We start from the raw sequence: 25109 nt of genomic DNA on the forward strand, positions 1-25109 counted from the left end.
CTCAATACCGAATTATGTTCAGAGCTTTCAGATCATGCTTGCACCAGTGTGACATAGGGAAGCTGCCAAAGTCTACAGCCTACAGTCGTAACTCCCTGGATTGATTACTGAGAGAAGGCATTCTTCTGACCTGCGTGGAGTTGTGTATGAACCATTCATGGCAGTGTTTTGTAGGAGAGGTAAAACATTTACCTCATTTCTTGAAGTGATACTGCGTTTTAAAGACAGAGTATGTGTTTCAAGCCGAGCTTAGGCCACGGTAAAAAGTAATTAAGTTGTGCTCTCAGTCTTAAAAAGTATTCTTAGTCTCTCTTTTGGCCTTATTCTTGTATCATGAACTTTTGTGATGGGATTGGAAAAACAGGGAGAAGAATACAAATACTGAAAAAGGAAATTATATTTTTGGAACCATGATGTGCATGCTTTTATTACGGAAATTTGATCTCATTTTTGTGTCATTAATCTGTTCATTGAGCGATTATTATAAAATCAACAAATAAGCACCTATCTGAAAGTCAGTGATACTGCTTATGAGTGTGAAAATATTTACTCATGGGCACCAGATCTTTAAAACTTAAAAAATGTTGTGGTGTCACCTCAGAATAGAATTGCAGCAGTTCTCTCTTGGTCATACAGGTATATTCATACACAAAGCCATGTATATCCTCATGTTTAGACTGAGGTTTCTAAAATTTGTCCATTCTAGCGCAGAACTCCTTGTCCCTGTCACACAAGCTGTGAGCCTTTTTATGTATGTTTGTTTTGGTAAGTCAGTCAGGTGTTCAGAGGACAAAATTGAATTCTCCGGTGCAGGAGTTTTTTGTTTGTTTGTTTTTAATTAAACATTAAACCCCATTACTGTAACATAATCACATAAAGAAAGTTTTTATGGGGAAACTCTTCAAATAGTGACAATTAATGTGTATCCAAAAATGAAAGGTTTGATTGTTTTGAGAGATGTTTTGGGGTAGCTTTGTGGAGACTAGGTCATATATAAGGCTGTTTTGACTGTCTGAATGGTAGAAGTGGTTATTTCTTCCACTTCATTCTGATTTTATAGCTGAGCGATAACCAGAGAAGTCATCATCTTGACATTCAGTAGACTCTCATGGCATGTCAAATAAAGGGCATGCTAATCACATCTCTGCGAATGTGATTCTCTAGGTACTGAAGCTCTGGACCCATATGCAAACTTTCCACATTTGAAGTGCAGTCTTCTGCTACCAGTCATCACTTTTTTGTCCTGATTAACTGGTGATCAGCTAACTAAAGCCATGAAATCTACAATCATTAGTAGACTTTCACAGGATGACCGCCCCAGATTTTAGTGTGTCTGTCCCCTGCTGAATGATTTTGGTAGTGAGCAACCTAGTTCACTCTAGGCTTAATACACAAATGACAAGAGCTCTACGTCTTAGCATGGTTGAGCATCTGTGCTGCTAGCACGGACTCCCTGCGTGTATGAAAGGCTGGAAGTGCAAGCTGTTCGCACAGGGCTGAGATATATAAATGACAGTACCTTTCATTACAGCTGTTTCCCAGAGCAGTAGCTGTCACAAAGAACAAAGTGCAAAATCGTTGGGGAACCCACCCAGCAAGCACATTTTGCGATAAGGTGACAATCCAGAGAATAGGCAAATACTGTGCCAGACATGAGGAATACTGGGGCAGCAGGCAGCCTGTACCAGGCTAGTGATCTTGCTGGCTTCTACAGGATACTGGAGGAGTTACAATGTTCGTAGCCCTTCGAACATCATTCTATTTCATTGTGCGTTAAACCTTTTTTTAAAACCAAGAAGTTGTAAAATATTCATCAATTGAGATAGTAACTTTTTACCTCAGCACCTGTAAAACCAGCTATGTATGTTCTGATTGCCTGCTTTTAATCACATCTTAGCAATTTGCATATGAAAATTCTCGGTGTCAAATACGAAGCCTGATAATACCAATGTAAATTGTTGACCTAATAGGGTGGATGAGATCTTAGCTAGCTCACTATTTTAATAGAAACAGTCTGGGATGAAATTTCTTTGGAGTCTGGACACAAGTCAAAACATTTTTCAAATCATTAGTCTAGATTCAAAAAAGTTAATTAAAAAAGAAAAATCTGTAGAGGAAGTTAAGAGAAAAAAGATCTACTTGACTTCTATATTTCATTTAATGACTCAATTTACTTTAAGTTTTTATTTTAAAGAAGAAATGGGTACACAAGTAAACAAAACTGGGGTTCTTGCTTTAGCAGTTACTGTCTGGAAGCTTTTTACAAAACATTAACTGATTGAACATGACTGGTTAAAATACCTACTTTCTTAGAAATGAAAGCCAAGAAGCAATAGGGGGCTTTTTCCCCATCAGGACTGACCATCTCTTCTGGATACCTCTGAAGTTACGTGCAAGTATCTCAACTCCTAAGAAGAGCTGCACAAAAGCATAAGTATTGGAAATGAATTATAAAACCTGTCTGCTTTTCCATGTGTCTTTTTTCAAAGTGTTAGATGCCGATAGCTGGAAAAGCCTGGTTACTCTGCTTACTGAGATCAAAAGGAAAAATAAGCTTCAATTTAGTGAACTTCAGTAAGTTCAATTTAGCGTTGGCTGAGATTTATGGAGTCTGCGCTGCTCATGTGACTCCTGTCTGTTTTTTAACCTATAATTCTAGAAATTGGCAGGCTACTTTCTCCACAGAGGTCTGATTGGTGTCTGGTGAAACATAATTTGTTGGTCAGCAATAAAAAAAAAAGTAGATGGAGAATGTACAAATGGTTTTTTTTTTAAGTGTCTTTCCTATACAAATTATTAAAAAGAAACTCACTGTAATAAAAGTGTTAGCTGAAAAATAGGAGACTTGAAGTCCACCTCAGACTCAGGAACTCCGAAGTGTAGTGTGTGTTGTCTTTGTGATACTAATCTGCATGTGGATTTTTTCTTCTGTGGAAAGACTATTTGGCTCAATTAACACATGAGTGTGTTTTGAGTTTGAGGCTCTTGTGACAGAAGATCTTCGTGTCATAGGGATCTGTGTATTGCAGCACAAAATGCTTCATGCACAGCTGGTCTATATGAAATAATTGACAGTTCTATAGGCCAATTGTTACATTATTGTTTCCTGGAAGAGACGGATTGTGTTCACTAGCTTAATCCTCAAACATGTGGTCTATATTCAAATATGAAATGAGGCGTAACTGTGAACAAGCTTTATGTTTGGTTGGATTTATTTTGTTTTATGCTGAATATATGTTCCATGGAAGAGCATCCCCTGGGTTCCCTTAATAAGTTGCTACTGTGAACCTCTCGGTCAGGCCAATATCATCAATCCCTCTTAATAGGGATATGTGATATACTGGACTGAACCTAAAGGTTTGAGAGGGCTCCAGTGAGAGGCAGCGTTTATGAAAAAACAAACGCTCCTTCACTCTTTCCATTACTCATGTATTGTATTCTACTTTCTGTGAATTTGATCCCAGTTCTGGAAATTAAATATCTTAAAAACCTCTATGTGATATGCTCTTCTGGAAGGCTGTCTCCAGGCGATCGTTTTTTTTCCTGTCTCTAATTTATTCGTCATTGCCTCTTGTCCTGTCACTGGGCACCACTGAGCAGAGTCTGGCCCCATTCCCTTTATACCTTCCCATCAGATATTTATAAACATTGATAAAATGACCCCCGAGCCCTCTCTTCTCCAGGCTGGGCGGTCCCACATGCCAGCCGGTCCTCATGTGAGAGAGACTCCAGTCCCTTAAATCATCTTTGTGGCCCTTTGCTGGACTTGCTCCAGTACATCCATGTCTGTCTTATACTGGGAAGCCCAGAATCGGACTTCATTCTAAAATTTGGCTTATTTGCTTAGCCCTTCTGTGCATGCAGCTGCTCCACCCTTCAATCCTTCTCAGATAAATCTGACCAAACTGGTTTGCTTAGACCTCAGCTAGAGGTAGCTAGACCTCAGAGCTCATGCAGGTGTGCTGAAATATGTTTATGATGCATTTGGGAAAGGCTCTCATAGTAAGTGGCTTTAACCTTGCCTGTTACTGCTTGAGCTAAGCAGAAGACTTGCAATGGCATAGTAAAATTGGTCAGATACTGATGTAATTACAGATATGCTCCTTCTCTGATATGACTTGCTGTTTGTGGAAATAATGATCATGTATTATTTAAGAAGTGAACATTAAGAAATCTACTGACAAATACGGGAGGTGAGAAGGAAGAAGAATACTATAAGAAAGTGGAAACATGAGAAAAACTTTGTATGCAGAGAAAAGATAGGGAATGATAGGAAAATAGTTGGGCAGATGGAAGGGAAGTATAGAATGAGGCAAAGAAAAGACAAATACCAGAAAATGTAGGAAAAAGAACTGTATGGAAATTCATTGGACTGGAGAAGAAAATGAAATTGGTAGATAAGAGTAGGAAGGGACAACGGCTAATCTGAAGGGACATGTAGTCGGAAGATAGCAATACACAAGCAAAGCATGTGTGAAAGGAAGAAGAATCATGAAGGAAGAAAGGATAGAGAAAAATGAGGGAGGAAAAGTAAGGATATAGTAAGATATTGCTAGAGGAGAGAGAACGAGTTCTGAATGAATCAGTTAGCTTCACCTCAACTGATGCCTCACACTAGAGGTGCAGATACTCATGTTTAAGGCCCGTTGTGCTCTCATCACAGGTATGCTAGATCATATCCCAGCACTGGGAAATTGCTCTCGTCCCTTCCATGAGCCCCTGCTGGCAGCTGCCTTTTGCTACTCATCCCATTTCCAAACAGGGGAAATGGGCTTTCTCCCACCTTGTTCCTTAACTTTGGGGAACTCGCTCCCTATAGATATCCACAACACTAGCTTGTGATCCCTTTTTACTGCTTTCTGAAGCTCTCTCTTTTGCCAGATTTAAACCATTGACTGTCACGAATAAGTATAATTTGTGGCATTAGTTCTTTGTGCTTTTAGTGTCGTTGTCAGTCAGTTGAGTATATGTACACATACACATATGTATCTACATATTACACACTATGATTAGTATGCAATGAAGCACTGGCAGGTAGTGATGATGGAAGACAGGAACTGTGTCGAAATACTTTTATTTAATACTTTTATAGTGATAAATAGCTAACCGTTGCTCAGAAGATAAATCCAGTTTTCAACATTTGTACAGCAAACAAAATTTTCTGAAGAAATGTTGTTACTAGCTATTAGAGCAATGCTGTAGATGTGAAAGTACAGGTTAGTGAACATAAACGTGATAATTTGAATCAGGCCCATCATGTTTCTTCTAGTGCTGACTTAGATATTCAGAACTGTTAGGGTCAAAACAGTATTTTTCAGTTTATAATGTTTTTTTGCTCTGCTTGCTAGCTCTTTAAAACTTTTACGTAGTCATAAATTTTCAGAAGAGAAAAGTAAATGTTAATGGCAAGGAATTAATTTTTGAGAAGTAGTTGAAATGATTCTCTCCCGGCTCCGTGTAGCAGATAGAATCTCTAAAAGGGATTTATGGAATATTCTAATAGCCTTTACAGATCAACAAAGGGTGAGAAAAACTTATTAAAATTAGTTTACGTTTATCTCTTTGGTGTAGGGCGATTTAGGATGGCTTTAGGAAGCTCATCAATAAAACTGTGTAGATTAAAATCAAATCCATATGTTTTGGTCTGTAAAGGCAGACATTTATAAAAATAATTTGGCATATCATGTTACTTTTGTTTTTCTTTAAGATGACTTCATGTGAATTTAAATCAAGTGCAGAGTAATGAGATGTGTTGGAACATGTTGAAAGGTATTAGCCTTATACACAGCATCACCTCTTTCGAGCTGAGTGGGCAGACAGTGTATGGGGCCTTGTGAGTTGTTTCTGTTAGGGGAGAAACCGATGAAAGAAGCAGATATTTCTTGTCGTAGTTGAGGATCTTTCTACAAGTGCTTGTAGTTGTGTCTGCAGCTTTTGGGTTCTGCCAAAGGTACTTCTGCAGGGTTGCTTTATTTCCACCACCCTCCCCTCTTCCTTTCTCTCCCTCCCTCCCTCCTGTTGCTTCAGTTACCTAGTCCATCCTGAAACTTTAAAATACAGTTCACGTTTTTTCTGGAATACGGATCAGCTATTTCAATTCGAGTCCTGAGAGAGATTTCCCCAGTCTGCGCCTGAACTGTATCTGGGCATTTTTAATATGGAACGTCTGCGTGGGAGGATGACACCTAGTAGCAGTGCTATGTTTTAATCTTCCTTTATTCTCAAATCTTTCTTTCATAATTTGGCTTATGATGATTTTTTTTTTCCGGAGGATATTGGTATTTTACCTTTTCAAAAAGGAAAAAAAGGTACATTCTGTGTCCTAGTGACACTCTTTGGTTAGGAGATTGTGTTAACGGTTTCTCTTTTATTTTTAAGACTAAGAAAGGAACGCCCAAGGGTGACATAAATCATCTGTAGCTCTTAAAAACTTTTTAAGTAAAGAATTTTTTTCCTTACAGGATTGAAACTTGTGATCTGTCATCAGATCTTTAGTTATTTGAGATTTAAGCACCACGTCCTGCCTTCCTCTGAATGTAGAGGAAGCTATTTTCTTCTTTTAACTGAAGGTTAAATGTGGCCACGCTTTTAATTTTTAGATACATGTTTAAAACCCTGATGTTTTTGCTCAGGTCTGTCCACTACTAACAAAGTACCTTTGAATATTTGCAAATATTTGGAAGCACAAGAGCTAAGGGGATTACTAGATTTTACTGACAAAATGGACCAGCCCTTTTTATATACCCATCAAAGCCTGGACCTTTGAACTGGTCTTTTTTTTCCCGAAAGGAAAGGAAAGGAATAAAATGCATGGAATATAGTTTAAAAACGACCTTTTGCATTAGTATTCATCACAGAAAAAGCCTCACTCAAGATTTAGAAAGTTGCCACCCTATGAAAATAACATCTGTTAGAACGCAGAAACCCAAGAGGAGCCTGATTCTGTGCATCTGTTCTCTCGCGATTTATGATATTTATGTTAGTACGTTAAGCAAAAGATTGTCTGAGATTCGTTTTTAGTAGATGGTTACTGAAGCTAGCCTAATTTGCAGTTTTTATAAAGCGTCATTATTAGGAAACATATGTGGTTTGCAGGGAGAAAGCATGATATCTTTTAACTTCAGTGAGTTGATCTGAATCACTGATAGCTCTCCTTGTGGTATTTTGTGTAGCTAGAAAGACAAAATGGCCCTTCAAGCTGCATGTCTTTTTATTTAAAATAAAAACTCGTTAACCGACTCCATGGCATTATAGTTTGTATTAGTGTGTTTCTGCCAAAAAAACTTAGATCATAAAAATGTTATTGTCCTTGAGCTACAACAAACATTTTGTTATCAAAAGAGGCAATTAGCTTTCTGAGATTTCGCACAAGAAAGGATAAGATTTGAATCATTTGTTGCAGCGTTGATCTTAAATGTGTTTTTGTTTATTTACTTATTTAAATTCATGTGATGAGATAACAGAAACCAGCAGATCTCATTGCTGCAGCAGAGATGAGATAATCCAGGTCTGATAGCGGTAGAACATACATATGATGTTATTTTGAACTGTTTGACTGTTAGATAAATAAAAAAAAATATATTTAAACAGAATGCAAGAAGCAGAGCAGCTGGGGTAGCATTAGAAGTTTCAAGTACTGTTCTTTTTTTTTCCTTAAAGAACTTGTTATTTTCCTAGACTTGTCCTTAAAACGATAGCTTGCTTATTTTGTGTTCCCTAAAGTAAAACTGAAAGACATTTCCTTCACTTAAATTGGCAAGCATGAAAAGGAATACTTTCTTGAATGGGACATGAAAAGCAGACTGCTGTCTGCTGCCATCGCCGCTGGCTTGCTGCGGGAGGAGGCATTTGAAAGGAGGTGGAGTAGGGACCGGTGGGGGCCGGTAGAGTTGACGGGGCAAATACTAAGGGCAGGAATATGCGGAAATTCTGTTGGCCTGGTAGTTTAGAGCTTGGAGATTTAGAACTTGGAAACAGAGGATACAAAAATACCAAAAGTAGTGTGATAAGACTGAGGAAAAAATTGTCCAAACATCTTTTGGTGGCGATTAAAAGAAAGTGACGTCACTTCTTTTGTTATGCCTGTGTGAAAATGGGAGTTTCTTAATTGCAGTTGAGTAATTGAGCTTTAAAATGTTTATATTTTCTTAAATTCTTTCAGGAATACTCTCGATGTCCAAATGACGCGTCATTTGGACAGGCCGTTTTAGAAGGCCTCGTGCATCAGAGGAAATGCCTTCGTTGCTGGTATGTTGACGCATCCTTTTGAACGCAGGTGGAAGCTAGTTTTATCCCAGGTCTAAACAGCCGTGAATTCACTTTGCTGACTCACGGATCTAGCTGGAAGCCGAGCGTCCGTGCCTGGCATGGTGCTTACCCTAAACTAGTATACCTCCTCTCTCGGAGGGAGCTTATGTCTGCCTGCAAAGGATCTTGTAGACATGCCAGAAATGTATTACAGATCAGAGGGTATAAACACTACATCCAATTATGCTCCTACTGCAGTAATTCTGCTGAAGTCCGTGAAGGTAGTCTATATTTTCACTGATAGAAGTGAAAACAGAACCATCTTCCATTTAACTTAAAACACTGTACAGCGGCTTAGTGTAATTTTTTAACTTTACATTTTGCAGATACTGTATATAAACCTGGTTTATGTCTTTTCTAAGTGGCAGATGGTATAAACATCGTATCATTGTATAGAATGAAACATGTGAGAAGTTCCCCTTGGAAATTAAGGGAAGAGGTTATTAGAAACAACCTAATTGAAAATTAAAGTGCCTCAAGTGTCACACTTGCTTCAACACTAAAAAGCTGGCACACCCGACGCAGGGAAGCAGCTGAAGTATGCACGTGGGTTAAAATAAGTGTACTTTACTGATTTCCTCTGGTACTTCTATTAAACGGAGGTTTTTCTCAGCCGAGTGGAGATTTTCTCTCCTTGTCCTACGTGGCAATCATACAGTACAAACAGCAGCGAGAACATACAGTACCATATTCTCTGCTTCTCCCTAGAATGAAGGTTTCTCACATTTCGGCGAAGTAGAAAAATAAATGGGAATTTTCACTGAACAGATTGTCTTTTCCGTGAGCTTTAAAGGCAGCTTCTTTACCTGGTGCTTCAGCAACCAGCTTTGGAGCTAGCACGGGCGGTGTTGCACAGGTCCAGTATTGCTGTCATTTTTCACAGGGTGTTGGTTGAAATATGCCAGAATAACAAGCCCTGAAGTTATTATACCTCATTAGTTTTATGGACTTTTTGGAAGTATTTAAATTTTTTTTTTTGAAGGGGAGGAACATGTTTATTATCGTGGAACTGGGTGCACGGCTAAAATGCTTCAGCTGTTTTTGGCAGGTCCCAATTTGCAGTTGCACCTTGGAATTGCAATTAGCAAAAGAGGACTTGTTGCTGGTAGAGAAGATGCAAGTTAGCATTGTAACATAGATGTAGCTTTTAAGGATGAATTGACTTACTTTTGAAAATCCTTTTCTCTTTCTGAATCAAGCTGCTTTTTTCTCCTTCCAGACTTTTGAATCAAACTCTCCGGTGGATTTTGCTGGGGCAGAGCAACACATGTGTATGTGTGAAAAATTGCAGCTCGTAGCTGTCCCAAGCTAGCTAAATATTTAAACATATGCAGCTTGCCTACGTATATGCTGCTAAAGCAATGGTTTCCTGAATCAGGATTTAACAGATTATTTCTGAGGTTGTGCTATTTTTGGAACTTAGACTTCATTATTGCAATACCCGAGTCCTTCTGTTCTGTAATATATTTTTAAATAGGATTCCCGTGTGAAGCGATGCTGTTTTGAAATGGCAGCAGTCCTCACTTCTAGGAGGAGGTTATAGTGCTCGTGTTCAGCACTGTTAAACCAAACATGGGAAGTCCAATACCCACAGTGTTAGAGTTGCTGAGTTCCCTGTGCAGTGCAGGAGAGGGCATAGGTGTTGCTGGAGTGGATTCAGAACAGTACATTGTTAATTTGAAGTTTAATTTTCCGTAGATTTCAGTGGATATCTATATTCAAAATAGTAGAAGTCGTACTGTCTTAGTGTGACGAATATTAAAAAGTAGAACATGGCTTATCAGAAGTATGAATAGGTACTATTGATATATTGATCGTGCTGAATATCCTTATGAGGTCAGATAAAACCCTAATGGGAGATCTGATTAACGATCTTATTCTCTTTAAGTTTTTGTTTTGCCAGCATTGTGCTTGACACAGCTGTCCGTCCCGGTGACTTGTTCATTGGAGCAAAACTCCTGTTTTAGTTAATAACCCCGCAAGCTGCATCCAGCTCGGTGGAGATTTGTTATTCCCCATAAGGATGTCCAAACTGGCATCTTCCGTTACTGTGGACAGGGTTGGACCAACCTTCATAATCACTTGCATCAGCCGCTATTAGAGGAAAAAAAAAGACAGAGAGCTTTGCTTAAAGCTCCTCTTGCATTGCAGTGTTTGATTTTTTTTAATCTTTTTTTTTTTTTTTTTTTTTTTTAAACAGATGGCATGTGCAGAGTTCTTCTTACCAGTTTCATGGTTTTGGAAAAATTCTATAAGATTTTTGTCTGAATTTAACAAAGTAATCACAAGGAAATCAAGGATTATTAAATAATTTAACACTGTACTTTTCTAAAGTAGATTGTTATTGTGTTTTTTTATTTTTTACAATAATTTTTTCAGAATTTATCATTTGGAAATTTGAAACCTCATTTAAATATAAATCATTTTTAGCAGGATCTGTGTGACAAACTGCGGCATTGCAGTCTGTGACACAAAGGTGTTTATGTTGAGCGGTCCATGAAACTTTCAAAGATGCAAATCCCAAGAGCTGCTTAGTAGATCTTTCTCAGCGGGTGCTACGACTGTATGTGATTTTTTCAGTATAGCTAAAACTGCTGCTCTGTTTTCAAAATTAAAATTACATGGTTAAGTACAATTCTAGCATATGCTTCCTCTGCTGATTTTAAGCTTTTTGGCAACTGAAAAGTCAATATTTTCTTCTCTGATTCAGTGAGTCTACTTTGGATAGGTTATTAATATTTTTTCTTTGTATTTTCTTTGAAATTTAAATTCTTACAACACTCTCTGTTTGTTCCCATGTTTGTACAATGCCATAAGATTTACCAATGGTACATGCTGAGTGCCGGTAGTAGGTATTTACTTTCCTTTTGTCAAGTGTCTCTATTTCTGCAGGACAGGGTAAGACAGCGGTCTTGAAGAATGAAAAAAATCTCTTTTTCGTATGTGTATCAGAATTGACTTCCTCTTAATTCTTTGAACCTTTTAACTGTACTTTACATATTATCCAGCATCACATAGCATATTGAAGCAGTCTGTTAGAGATGGCTTCTTATTCATTCATTTAATCAATTTGAGGATAATCACTAGTTCAGGTAATTAGATGGATACATGAGGCTTAGGCAGAGCTTTCACCTGCTTGAAGCTAGAGGCTTACCTAAACTGGTTAATTTAGGAGCCTCATTCTCCCATGGACTCCATCACATTCATTAGAGGTGGCAGCGGAGATCTTAGATGAGATGAGCTGCCACCCAGAGGTGGTTCCCTATGGCAAGGAGGACCCATAATGACTGGGCTACTTGCTTAGAAATCTCAGATGGGATGAATTTGGGCCCCAGGGCTTGCTCTTTGCTGTCGACTGTATTGTTCCAGTTGGAGCACGGGTACCCTACAGCTAATTCTCACCGGTCTCCAGTGGGGAAGATCTGAAGCTGTTCATTACCTTCCTTCTTGTCATTGCATTCTTGAGACTTTTAAAATATTTTAACATGCTGGATTGATTGCCTGACTGACTGAGTAGTTACTAATTCAAACCAGTGATAGGGAACGCCACGTTCAGACCGAACTTAAAGTAGGAATAAATGTGAGTAGTGTTGCATACTTGGAGCCCAGTTTCAGAGAGATGATACGATCTGCAAGCTGCCTCATGCTGTGAGAGTTTTGGTGATAGAGTAAGCAAATACTCTCTTTGGTTGAAGAGTCACAAATAAAAGGAAACGTTGATCAGATTGTTGGCCAGGAGGCAGCGAAAGAACCTGCAAAATCAAATCTCGCATATAAACCCATCAACATGTTATTAGGGAGGCTGAAACAGGAGAATGTGGATAGGAGGGAAAAGCTTTGTAGTGCTCTCAGCTCTGTTTTTTCTCAGACGTTTATGAATTAATGGGCACTTAATTTTTCTTCTGCGTATTCTCAGAATTGGTTGAGGCCTTTCAAGTTTTGTCTTCTGCACTGTTAAAAAACAAACTGTTGTAACAGATCACTGAGTTCTTGACATGTATTAGGTCCCTTTCATTATCAAAATGTGTATGTGGGTATAAAAACTTTTGCTGATACACTGATTTTTTTTCCCCCAGTGAGTATACATCCTTACAAAACTGTGTATTGTGGGTAAAAAATCTGAAACAATCTGCAGAACATTAATATTGGGCCATTTGTATAAAACAAAACTCTGTGAAGAGTTTCTTTTTCTTTTCATTCCCCTGATGAAATATGTTGCGTTACTGGGTTTTTTTGCACCAGCAGTGAAATTTATTTTTCTAAAATAATTACATAACTGAGTTTCGTTTTCAGTCTTTTCTTTTGTTCTCCCGTTCACAACTTTGAAGTGATACAGAATGTAAATCATGCGCTCGTGGGGCCCTGGAATGCACGCCGTGCTTTGATAGCCTCCAAAGATTGCGATATGATGGGAAGACGTTAGGGAAAGATTTGGGTAAAGTTTGCTTTGATTTCCTAAAGAAAACATTCTACTGCTGCGGTTGTTAATCAAATACTTTGAATCTGTACTCTAAAATCTTACCTAATTTTTTTTTTTTTTTTATCTAATCTAAATGTTAAGCCCTTTGGGAGGGGGGAGAAAACCAAAGGAAATACTATGTGTATTGCAATAAATACAGCTAGTTTGCATGAATATTTAATATTTCTTCTGTGGATCTTTTGCATGTACATTACCACACAGCTGGACTTTTCAAATTCAGAAGCGATTTCCTTAACTACATTTCTATACTTGTTTAGAAGATGCTTGTATTTCATTCATTTAACTGAGGTTTGTGTCTCCCCCCAACTCCCAAGGTGCACGCAACCTTTATAACACTAGAATTCATTTAAAAAGGAGAACTAATGAGCAGTAGTACCTGGGATATATCATGCCTTTGGATATACTTGACTATAATGTCTCAAAAATATTTAAACCTTACAATCTTTCTTTCTCAAAATGCCTATATTATAAAATTCACTGAAGTTGAAATTTGCCAGGGGATTTACTTGCACATCAGGTGATCATTAGTTTTGGATGGTGGTGTGTAGCCAAGTTTCATCTGTTGCTTTTTTATGGGTTTTTTTTGGTTTCTTTTCTTAACTTTATATTTAGTAAAAATGAAGTAAAATGCTCAGCAGCGTATACTTCCCCCTAGCAGCACTCCTCATTAGTGAAGCGGGAGATGTTGCTAGGAGGTAGCAGTGTGGGCCCAAAGAAAAGAAGCCTTTCCAGGCGAGCAGGATTATCTATGTGCTACGTGTATTTTATGTTAAGTAATATTTAATAAGTTGCAAATATAGCTGATTTTTCATGAGCAGTAAATTAGTTATTAGTTATAAACAGTAATATAGTTACTTTGAAATCATCTTCTGAGCACTGAAGAGCTCATAACTTTTTGTAAGGTTAGCATTGTCCTTGTTATCCCGAAAATCGGGATGTCTGTCATTCGAAATGGGACATTTGCATCCTCTTTTGTTTTTCATGAATCTTTGAGATGAAAATTTCTATATAAATATGAACTCTGTTGTAATAACTTAGAAATTCTGTTTCAGTTATATATTTCTTCATTTGGGGACTATCTCAAAATGTAGAAGACCCATTCAGTCTTCATTTTGCAAAAATACTTAATGGCGCGTTCAGCTCTTTAAAAAGTCAAGTGGAAAGAGCATTTTTTAAGATTTATTACGTGAGCATTCGTCATGGTAGTATTTGTACAGATTTCTGATTTGTTCTAATCACAATGTACTCTTAGCTAATATGATTTTAAGCAGATTATTTTCTTTCTTTCCTGGTAAGAACTCAGCATAAACAGCAAGCCTTTTAAAAGCCAAGTAGACAACCTCTTGGTACGGAACACTTCATGTTACTGGATGGAGTAATTCTTCCATTGTAAATACCTGACCCTTTAAATACTGGAAACTCTCCAAGAATTAGAGACTTGTTAAGGTATGCATGTTACAAGACCCCTTTCAGCAGCTTACAGACAAGAAGAAGGATGTAAGACATGCTAAAGTCACACAGGCTGTTCTCTGGGCATGCATCTATTCTTTTGATTTCAGCAGAAGCTTAATTCATCATCAGTAGTAGATAAAAGGTCTGAAAAAAGGCTAGAAGAATAGCATTTGCTATTGGGTTTTACAGGGAGCGTTCAACTAAGAAAGAGATATTCAGTGGTATAGTCAACTCTCAATTATCCAGCACAATGGAGTTGGCATGGACTAGCTCACAAAAAGTAAAGACAGCTAATTTGAAATGTATTTATTAGACTATAAAACCATAGTTAATATATTTACCTTTGGAAAACGTGTAAGCAGATTTCAGCCACAGATTAAAGGAAAAAAAAAGGTGGGTGGAACATAGCCTGGTATAAGAAGTCTTTACCCTGCGTGACAGTCTTTGTGGCACTCTGTTGTAGCCAGAGATGTTGGGAGGAAGTGAGGACATGTTGATACACATCTAGATCCACAAAAGAAATAAGATATTTTATTCCTCCAGCTGACTCATTGCAGAAGGTGATTTCACATCCCACACTGTAGAGACCTGATACCAAATTTTTATATTGTATAGGGAATTATATTTGTACAGAATTTTATGTTCTAGTATAATGATCAGCTAGCCATGAAAAGAACTGTCATATTTTTCTTGAAGTGAATGGCCTGGTGGAAAGCACTAAGAGTGTAATAAGCTGTGAGGGACAAGGCAGTTTGTTACCCCAATTCAAACCCCAATTTGAAATTACCCAAATTCAATACTTTCTTCCCGTGCTACTGTCCTCCCGGTTCCTCTGCTTTACATCATGAGAACTGGAAATGTAGGGGTGAAGGGAGAGTGGGGGACAGGGATTTGTACGAGTAATTCATGCAATGTGTTCCTCCAGATTTAGGTATGATTTTAAAAGTGTTAAAATATATCCTTAATATTTTAGTGATCATTATTTCTTATTAATCTGCACAGAAGGATAAAATGAAAAGCAAATATCAGCTCTCTTTCTGTCTTGGTTAACCTTACAGGCTTTGAAGAAAATAGTCCTTTTATAAAAACAAATTCATCTTTTGCTGTCAAGCGTTATTACTTAGCATATTATTTAGCATATCTACGGAGGATTCTAATCACTTGGACGGCAGAATCCTTTTTTTTTAAATATTCATGAATATTCCTGGCACTCCTAAGTCAGTAATGATGGTAATAGTTTGTTGCGTAGGTATTCTATGCTAAAGTGTTCAATGGCTGCATCTTCGAATAGGCTTAAGACTTTGTATTGAAAATTCAAAAAAAAAATGAGATGGCAATCATACAGCTTGTACCCAGCATTGTTCATTTGGATTGTCTTTATGTGGAAGGTCAACCAAAGAGATCACTTTACTTTATATAACTAATTTTTAGAAAATAGTATCTTCTAATTTGAAATAAAGTAAGTTTTAAAATGTTGGAAGGGACTATACTTAGAGGTTTAAGAAAAAATCTCTTCTGTGCAGGACTCTCGAGCTACATCCTGAAAAGAGAGCTACGTGTAAAATCTAGTTAGTTGTTACAGAAAACGACCAATATAGGTCCCTTCAAACAATCATTTTATTTGGTGGCAGAAATATTAGAGAGGGAAACAGATACAGCAAGTGAGAAGGCAACATCTTGCGGCTGCTCACGTTAGTTCTGTTCTTGCAAGGAGCGTGTGCGTTTCTTGCAAACCGTGAAACATTTCAGCTTTCATTAAGCCTTCAAATGCTTCAAATGAAGCCTTCAAATGAAGAAGTTATTGGGAGCTGTAGGTTGTGATTTTTCCAGCAGAAGAACTGCAATAGTTTCTCAGAGGTGCAGAACGCTCTTTGCTTTCGCTGGTTTTACCAATTCCCAGGATGCCTGATACATTTTTTTAATTAATTTTGTTGCAGAATATGGTTTGGGGTTGTGAAGAATAGGCAATGCTGATTTTAATCAAGCCCATATCAGAATTACTGTTTATACTTCAAGCTTTCGGTACGGAAGGCTCTGGCAGAAAAGTGTACTTTTTACTGTGCTATATCTTGGCTTCTTTAGGGTTTTTCAGCTAGTGTTAAAGAGCGCAATGATTAGGTGATAGCGGCAGTTATTTATATAGGCGTAGGAAAGGGTGAAACAGTTCAATATTATATAAACTAACTCAGTGTAATCCATACCAGATTGGGTGCTTAGGTTCCTTAAAGCCTAGTAAAGTTTGTTGTAATTCTTGTTTTGAAAAATCTTATTTATCTAATAATTTTTTTGAGGTAGGATAAGAAACTCTTTCTTCTTTCCTCTTCCTCCATGTCTCTTCTGTCACACACCTGCATACACACACCTGATTCTGGATGTAAAACCCGCTCTTCAGTAATGAAACCCTGGTACGTTCACTGCTAAATGAATGCGCTAGCATCCTAACGTGTCATTTGGTCTAGATCAGGAGTGTTGACCTTTGGTCATGGTCTGGATACAGCTGACGTGATGTTTGTTTATTTTTTTTCCTTTCTCGCCTTCTAACTGGATAACCCAATGTTGTGTGTTAATAGAGGATCTAGGGTATTAAAAAGCTGTATTCATCCTCACAAAACAGATCGTTTCTAATCATTGACCTGTGTGCATATAATTATCATAAATAAGTAGAATTAAACACGTGTAGTGTATTTTGGGGAATTAACTTGTTATGTTGGAGAGCAATCTGGGCCCTTGGTTAAATATGTTGCTCTTGCGAACTGTCTAGTTTCCTGTCTGTGTTTTGCATGACAAAATACGGTAAGGTTATCTCACCATCTGCATGTCTTCTTTTGGCACGTTACTATTAGATTTTGATTTGCTGGTTCAGGAAATAGAGCTTTCCTTGAGCAGTCACTGTAAACACATGAATGCCTTTCTTTGTACTGGAATTTCAGTTTCTTATTGGATGCTGACATGATCTGAAGTGAACATCAGTGAGGACCAGAATCACATGTACTTGTTGACAGCTTTGAAACAAAATAAATGAAAATTGCTTTTTCAACTCCTTATATTCCTTAGATTTCTTTCCCTGAGATTCTCTATAAAACTTGAGTGTAATTTGATAGCCAAACAGTTAGCAATAGCAACCGGAGTAAATCGGTTTCAATTACTTGCTACTTGATCCTTGGAACAAAACCAGATGACAAAAAAATTCTAAATAATTTAACAAATATGTTGCTGAAATAGCGGCCTGGGTGTCACCTGGAAGCTGATGGAAGATGGATCCCAATATAATTATGATGAAATGCATTGTTCTTTAGGAATTCTAAATCAGGATAGATTTATACCTTCCGCTACAAGCTCTTTTTTTTTTTCTTTTTGACAAGTTGATTTCATTTGACTAGACTATATTTAGATAATCCTTATAGCTTATAGTGTGCTGTAAGTAACAGCAGATTTAACTACAGTTGAGGATTAATCTTCCAAGAGAGCTATATGTGAAGAATTCCATATTGCTTTCCAGTATAATGAATTAACTCCCCCAATAGATCTCAGGCAGGTGTACCGGATTCACTAGTGATTAGCGAAAGAAGAGGACTGAAGAGCCGGTAAGGTTCTGAGGCAACACAAAACCTTTGGTGGACAGAGCTGGGGGATGTTTACAAGAACACTTAACACAGCAGTTACAGAGCTGCATGATAAACTGTCCTTTGGGTTGTTTTTCAGATTTTTAAGGCTAGCATGTCTTGTTTGTTTCTCTTGTTCCAATCCACGCAGTCTGAAACCTTTGTAGATAAAATCTCAAGTGGCAGTCTCGCAGAGCAAAAGCTTTTTATCAGAGTCTTCTAATCCTTTCCACCATTTGTTAATACTTTGGCAAGCGCGCATGACAAGAGTAGGCAAAAAGAGAAGTCCAGAGGAGCCCTTCCCATCTGACTAAGCCGAAATCTAGAATTTCCAAACTGCAGAAGATTGTGGTTGTTTTCCTTCTCCTGAAGCCAAAATAGCTTTCAAAAGTTTGGCAGATGCTGCAATGTTTCGATATAATTGTTAGGAGTTTAATGTTTTTCCTGAGCCAGCTCTCCTCCCATTGCTGTAAGTATTCACAGGCAGAGGGTGCAGTTTTATATTACGGCTGGACTGATTAACTGTGGGCCATGACCGAAACGGGAGGTCTTGTTTTCTTCTCCAGAACATTTTCCTTCCCCCTCCAGTATGTCAGCAGTATTGCTAGTTTGACCCCACAGTGAACCGTTCAGCGAACGAAGGCTATGGAAAACTAACTAAAAAAAAAAAATTGTTTTCCTGCTGGCTTCGCGCTCTGATCCAGCTGCCCATGGGGTCAGGTGAGTGCCGATGCCGCTGTAAGCGGCAGGGGTGTATAGCCAGAGGCAGGATGAGTGGGAGAGCTGTTAAATTAATCCAGGCATCCTGTGAAAATAGACTTGGAGCATATAGTTTCCCCTATCAGTTTAAAGATTCTTTGCAGATTATCTGTATTGCTGCTGAAGAGAATGGTCTCGCTCTCCTCTCTGCGCTTGCTGCCCTGTTTCCTCCCTTGCCTTTGCGTTAGTGTGCTCCCTGATCCGCCTAACGCGTAAACACTAGTGTCGCTGTGCTGGTTATGTGGTTAGCTGGATCGGGGAGCGGATCCAGCTGAAAGCTAAGCTAGCAAAAAAAAAATAATAATCTTGGCTGACTGCAAAGCTTCACAAACACTGTTTTCAGCATAGCCAGGGACAAGGTAGGATGAGTTTGCCCTTGTGGCAGCAGCACAGATTTAAATCTGCTCAGGCTTATTTTAACCTCACGCTGTAAATGTTCAGGCGTTTGTATAGAGAAAGCTTTTTTTTTTTTTTTTTTTAAAAAACCATTTCATTGATTCTCACCTGGTGTGCTATTCCACGTTCAAGGACTCTCTTGACGGATAAGACCTGGAAATCATACGTAGCAACCTATCCACCTCACCATGAAGGAGTTTGTCTGTGTGATGCCAAAAGTTCCAGTGTCTTTTCTGAAATGGGCAGAGCTGTAGAGCACTGTTTGATTTTTAGGGAAGACATCTGTATGTGCAGTGTGTCATGAGCAATTGCCCTTGCAATTAATTAGTGTGGAGCTAATAACCGTGTACTGACTAGTCAAGTCTACTCTGATTTTCTGGGAATGTTTTGAGTCTTTAAGCTCCCACTGATTTTGGGAGGGAGTTCTTAACATTTAGCACCTCAGAAGCCAGCGTATCCCTGTTAGGGAGAAGCCATTAATGTGTTAAATCATAGTTATCAAGTGATAGGATTAGCCTGACTAAATAGGGTTGCCTAAAATTTAAGCATCTCATCAAGTCACCCTAGGCTCCCTTTTCAACAGTGGAGATCTGTCGTTGTGTCCATGGAGTTCAGAATGCAGCACGTTTCACCCAAAAGCGGATGCCTGCATTTGGTCTTGATGGTTCATGCATAAAAAAACCTGGGAGTAGATCGTCTGTGTGCTTTGTTTAGACTTCTGCACAAATTTGCTTGGAGAGCTGGTCTGAGTGTCTATAGAGAACTGGGTGCATAAAATTTGGCTTCTAAATCTGTTTCTCTGTGGACATGGAAGTTTGAGGAACTCCATCTCAGGTTGAAATCGAGAGGAGTGATAGTTATTTAACACCTTTAGCAGGTAAGTGCCTAGATGCAAATGACAAAATAGACATTTATGCGCTGCTGTTTAAAAATGTCAACTGTATAGGAATATTAATATTGCCGACTATGGAATGATGTGCTCATAAGCTCAGCGTTTTCATTAGCGTTTGCAGACTAGCAGTGTGCTTTGTTTTGTTTTATTTTTTCTTCTCACTTTGTGAATCGGGCGGTACGTTTTATTTCCTGTAGAGTTCTTGGAACGCGGCACAGCGCGCTGCCTTCGCTTTGCACGTTCTGTTTGACAAGTTCAGTCTATTGTTTGGCTGGATACTTCATCTTATAGTAAAGGAAAGAATCAGTTTACCTTCCGTAATCCAGATTCTGGTTTATTTCATAGTTGTGTTTACAGCAGGTTTGTTTAAAGCCGCAAAGACTGATTTGTATAGTTCCTGGCTGTCACTATTCAAGAGGGTGAAATTAATAGCCACTCCCTTTTCATTCCCTAAAGCATTTTCCTTCCAACAACCTTTTAAGGTAGGTACCGCTGGGGTAGCAAATCCATAGTGCTCTGGTAATGTTTAAAATCAAATTGCATCTTACTTGTCCAAGCTTGATAATTTAAGTGTCTTTGGCAGATATAAAAGATCAATGGAAGTTCCTACTTAGTATATTTGTAAGGGATAAAAAATGGAAGAGCAACATGCAATTCTAGAGTTAAGTTCAAGAACTTTAATTTTTTAGGATTTTCTTCAGTCTTTTCCCTTCACTATCAACATTGGCATTTTTAATAGAACTGTCATTTCCAGTATATTTCTCCAAATTTGAAATATAGTTCCATTTACTCTGTGTTTGTAACTTAGAATAGAATAGAGGGTCACGGAATATGAAGCAGGAAATACGTAGATTCTTCTGTTTGGCTGTGACACCTCAGGGATGCTGGTATACACTACATTTAAGCACTAAGCACGTGTTAAATTTTAAGCAAATGAATATTTCAGTGGAGCTTTTCTGTGCTGAAGGTTAAATATATGTAAATGTTTGCAGGTTTTTAGGCAAATGTGTAAGATCTACTTTGTTTCCCAATAGATGCTATTTTTGACATTGTGTTAATTAGCCTTTTTTTTTTTCCCACCTTTTTCCTAGGTGTTTACCTCCCATGGCCCTACTGTAATCATGCCAACCTGGTTCTGTTCCCGAGAATGGTTTTATCATGTGGGCAAATTCAATGAGGGTGGAAAGGTGAGTGCTGTGGATGAACATGTAGACCAGGAACTATCTCATCTGACTTCTGGCAGATTTGTTGCATCTACTGTTTCCTGTTGACTAACTGCCTCTGAAAGCCTGAAAATTGTTTTAAGAGAAACTAGGCGAAGGGATATAGATCAAAATGAGGTCCAGTAAAACTGGGCTATAGCGAATACCTTATTCTTGATTCCACTTTCATGGAAAACGGTGCTTAATCAAATGCAGTTGGTTTGATGCAACTCTGATGATTTCAGGACATAACTGAAATGGGGTTTGCAAATAAATCTAGCATACTTTGTTAGATACATCAGCCTACCTGGAAAAATAAAACAAGACTTCTGAAATTCAAGCTCTTCTTCAGGCCTGAAATAGAAGCAGCAGATTTGAAAGCTAAATAAAAGTCAGGATAAATTGCTTGTGGCTTCGTTATGGATATTGAACCATCTCTGAAAGATAAAGTAGATTTGGGGGAAAGATGTGGAAAGGAAGAAAGGTGCAGGATGGGGAAAAGGGTGATAAGGTAGCTTTTTCTAAGGGGAAAGAAAGATTTATATCCATAACGTGAAGAGGAAAGGGAGGAGGGGACATTACAATGTGCCATAAAACTACTGTCACTATATTTGTGGTTCTCCTATATCCAGTTGTCAATTTTAGTTCTCAAGCTTGCATTTGGAAGATGTTAACTAGGTTTCCCTCAAGGATGAGGCCTGAGAGACTACAAATTAAATGACTGTTCTCTGAGAAACGTTCCTCCACTGATAGCAAAGTGTTTTCCTTTTTTGTAGATTGTGCGTATGAGTTCCTTTTGGTTGCCTTAGGGTCATCTGCATGTTTATCATGAGAATATTTGAATCAGTGAATGAATTATGTTGGAATATGGGTGGGCCTGTTTCAGGTGGTATTTATTATGGTAGTAGTAGAAATATGTTAGCAAATTTCATCATTCTAATTCAGACTCATTTGGGTCCATTCAGTGTGTTTTGGGCTTCAGGAGTTTTGCTTCTAATGGTGTCAGTGAAATTTTAGGGCTAGAATGGGTGATTCAGATTTTTTTTTTTTTTGAAAGCCTTCATTTAATAGTACTGTAAAATATTCTTCTAAGACTATTTCCTATTTTATTATGTAAGCCACAACATATTATTATTATTATTCTTTTATAGCTTCTGAAAGAGGCCCTCTTGTGCTATGCAGCATGTGTATGTATATATAAACACGTGTACATATTTGGGTGGGGATGTCAGTATATGAGGATATACAAATACATTCACTGGACTGCCAAAAAAAATTATAATTTAAGGAGACAATGGAGAGAAGTGAGTAAAAAGGTTTGGCTTTAATAGGTTTGCCTTTAATTACACAGTGGATGAATGGCAGACCTGGGAATGGAGTCTGGCTTCCATTGCAGTCTACATTTGTTGACCCACACTCTTTATTTCTTCTTTTAATTATTGTTCCTTATCCTGGTGTTTTCATTCTCTGAAGAATATATTTGATTTAACTTCTTGAACATTGTTGGTAAGTTTGAAAAAAAAAAAAAAAAAAAAAACCCACACAGTGGGAACAATAGAACAACAAATCTAATGATAAAGTGCAAGAAGTTAAACAGACTATTGCTCCGCTCTTTCTGCTTTTTCCTTCTCTCTCTCTCTCTCTCTCTCTCTCTCTCTCTCTCTCTCTCTCTCTCTCTCTCTCTCTCTCTCTCTCTCTCTCTCTCTCTCTCTCTCTCTCTCTCTCTCTCTTCTCTCTCTCTCTTTTTATAATTAGGTAGGAAATGTGCCACCTGATATTAAGATGTAATACACTAACAGTCCTAATGATTTTAAGCAGCAATGCATGATATGTCCTTCTAATCTTGTTAGATCTGTTGCTTTGGCTGATATGGAGGACCTTCAGCAAAAATACCATGCTAACAGGGTTGGCAAGAGATCTGAACAAAGCAGTGAATATAAGCAATGAGGTCAAGCCTTTATCCTGTGTGAGTTTAGAGAACACAGCATCAGGTCCTAAATCTTTTAGCGTTTGGCACTGAAAAGAATTAGTACTGATCTAATTCTTTTCCATTTGAAAAGAATTAATTTGAAGCAAAGATTTTCTATATGTATCAATAGAGCTCTTATGAATTAGTACTGAGCCCTCTCAAGGATCTTACCCCTGTGCGTGCGTGTGCTGACCTGACCTGTGATTTGACTATGTTAATTTAATCACGTCCCTCTCCGTTTTTTAGTTAGTATTTAACAGTGCAACCCATAAGTGTCATATCGCTGCCAGTAAACACAGAAACAGATCAAGAAATGTCCAGATTTCAGTCTTTTCCATTTGCTAAACGGTTTCCGTGCCAAAAAGCTGCATTTCTCATTTGGAATTAAACCCAAACACCTGTTCTTCATATTTCAGTGCTTAGAACAAATGGAAGATAATTCTTCCAGAGAGGGCTTGTGATTTGATGTTTTAAGTTAATAGTATGGGTGGACTGATAGAATATAAATATATAACCTCTGACATAATCATCTTTTTTTATTAGAGGTAGGTATGCATCTATCTGTCTGTCCATCCAGGCTTTATGAGAAACAGATTTTTAAAATAGTTCATGCAACGTTCCTACAAACAAAATTCCTTCTGTTCAAGATCTGCAATCACTGGAACTTTATTCCCTGTGTGTTACCACTGTGGCAATATCCAAACAAAATTCTAAATAGCTTCTTCAGAAATGGTATCTTAGAGGTATACTTTATTTGCTACCTAAATAAAATGATAAAGATGTTATTTATGCAACCTCTGATATATGATTAATTTTTGTACATACATGATCATAAAGAGAGCCCAAGTTTGACACGTTTTTGACATCAAGCATCAAGCTATCAAGCAAAGCTAAAGGGGTCACCGATGTTTAAAAAAAAAAATTAAGACAGAAGTACTTGAAAGCAGTTGATTTTAGCAAGTTCTGTCTTCATAGTGTGCTGAGACTGAAATAATCTAGTAGGAAACATCACATTTTTAATAGTAGCCACTGTTAGGAGGAGGGTCACATGAACCGTATTTCTGACTTAATTTTTCAGGAAACTCAAGGGAAATAATCTTCCTGAAAGTTATCCAAACCATACATGTTAGGAGTGCAGTACTTGATTACTGAAGGAAGCTGTGAGACTTCACTATACCCTTCAGACCTCGCGTTATCTCCGTGATTGGTTTTGCTCCTATACTTTTTAGCGTACTCTAATAGCTAGCAGTGTTGTTGAAAAGTCATAACTGTGTCCAGAAGCATCACATAAAGCTAGGCTGAGAAAAAACGTACAGGTCCTTATATAATATGAATAGCAGATTTCAAAGCTTTGTGAACCATTAAAGTAGGGAACGTATGAAACCATGCATGCTGATAGGCAACGCTATCCGTTAGTGGCTGTGCAAAGTTATTACATACACTTGAGAGTGCTCCTCAATTTGTTTCCAAATGAACGCTGTGAAATGGCAGTTAGCTGTCCTCGTGCGTTTCTACCAAAATGTGTTCTTCAGGTGGGACTCCAGACTTTCACCCGCTTGTTATGCGCAAACGAAGATCACTGGGAAGGCACGCTGTTTGTTTCTTTAGCCACCTCGTTCATTTGTTCTAATCGCTTGTGTGCAGTGGCACTAAACTAAAACAATCCAGCTTACCGTTTTAGGTAAATGCTTTAAGAAACCTAGAAGATGGTTAGAATTGTATAAATGAACGTTGCTAGCCTGCCAACCCCGCTCCGTGCAAATGCAGCAAATTGTATCATCATGACTTTATTCAAGCAGTATTATCCTTGACATCAAAACAATAACACGCCACTCTTGGGTGGCAAAAAACACTTGGGTTTTTTACCCAAAAAACACTCTCTTGTGTTTTTACCAAAACTTGGTCTCCTTTTTCCAAGGTAGACCAACATAGAAAACGTTGTTTTTTTTTTTTTTTTAAACCAAAGCCCCTCACCCCTGTCATTAACCTTCCTTTTTAAACGTATGCAGACTAAAAATGGCACGACTGACTTAAAAGTTCTAACCTAATC

The 25109-nt window shown here is 38.0% G+C and overlaps 1 protein-coding gene across 3 annotated transcripts in view; it reads left to right on the plus strand.

The window, feature by feature from the left end:
• The window catches only part of B3GNTL1 (UDP-GlcNAc:betaGal beta-1,3-N-acetylglucosaminyltransferase like 1), a 137517-nt gene that overhangs the window by 78398 nt on the left and 34010 nt on the right, over window positions 1–25109 (plus strand). For all 3 annotated transcript variants that reach the window (XM_068913435.1, XM_068913434.1, XM_068913436.1), the window contains one exon: window positions 20980–21075. In XM_068913435.1, coding sequence (XP_068769536.1) covers window positions 20980–21075 — 96 coding nt within the window. The remainder of the gene's footprint in view (window positions 1–20979; window positions 21076–25109) is intronic.

The sequence above is a fragment of the Struthio camelus genome, chromosome 19 (assembly GCF_040807025.1).
Source record: "Struthio camelus isolate bStrCam1 chromosome 19, bStrCam1.hap1, whole genome shotgun sequence".
NCBI lineage: Eukaryota > Metazoa > Chordata > Aves > Struthioniformes > Struthionidae > Struthio > Struthio camelus.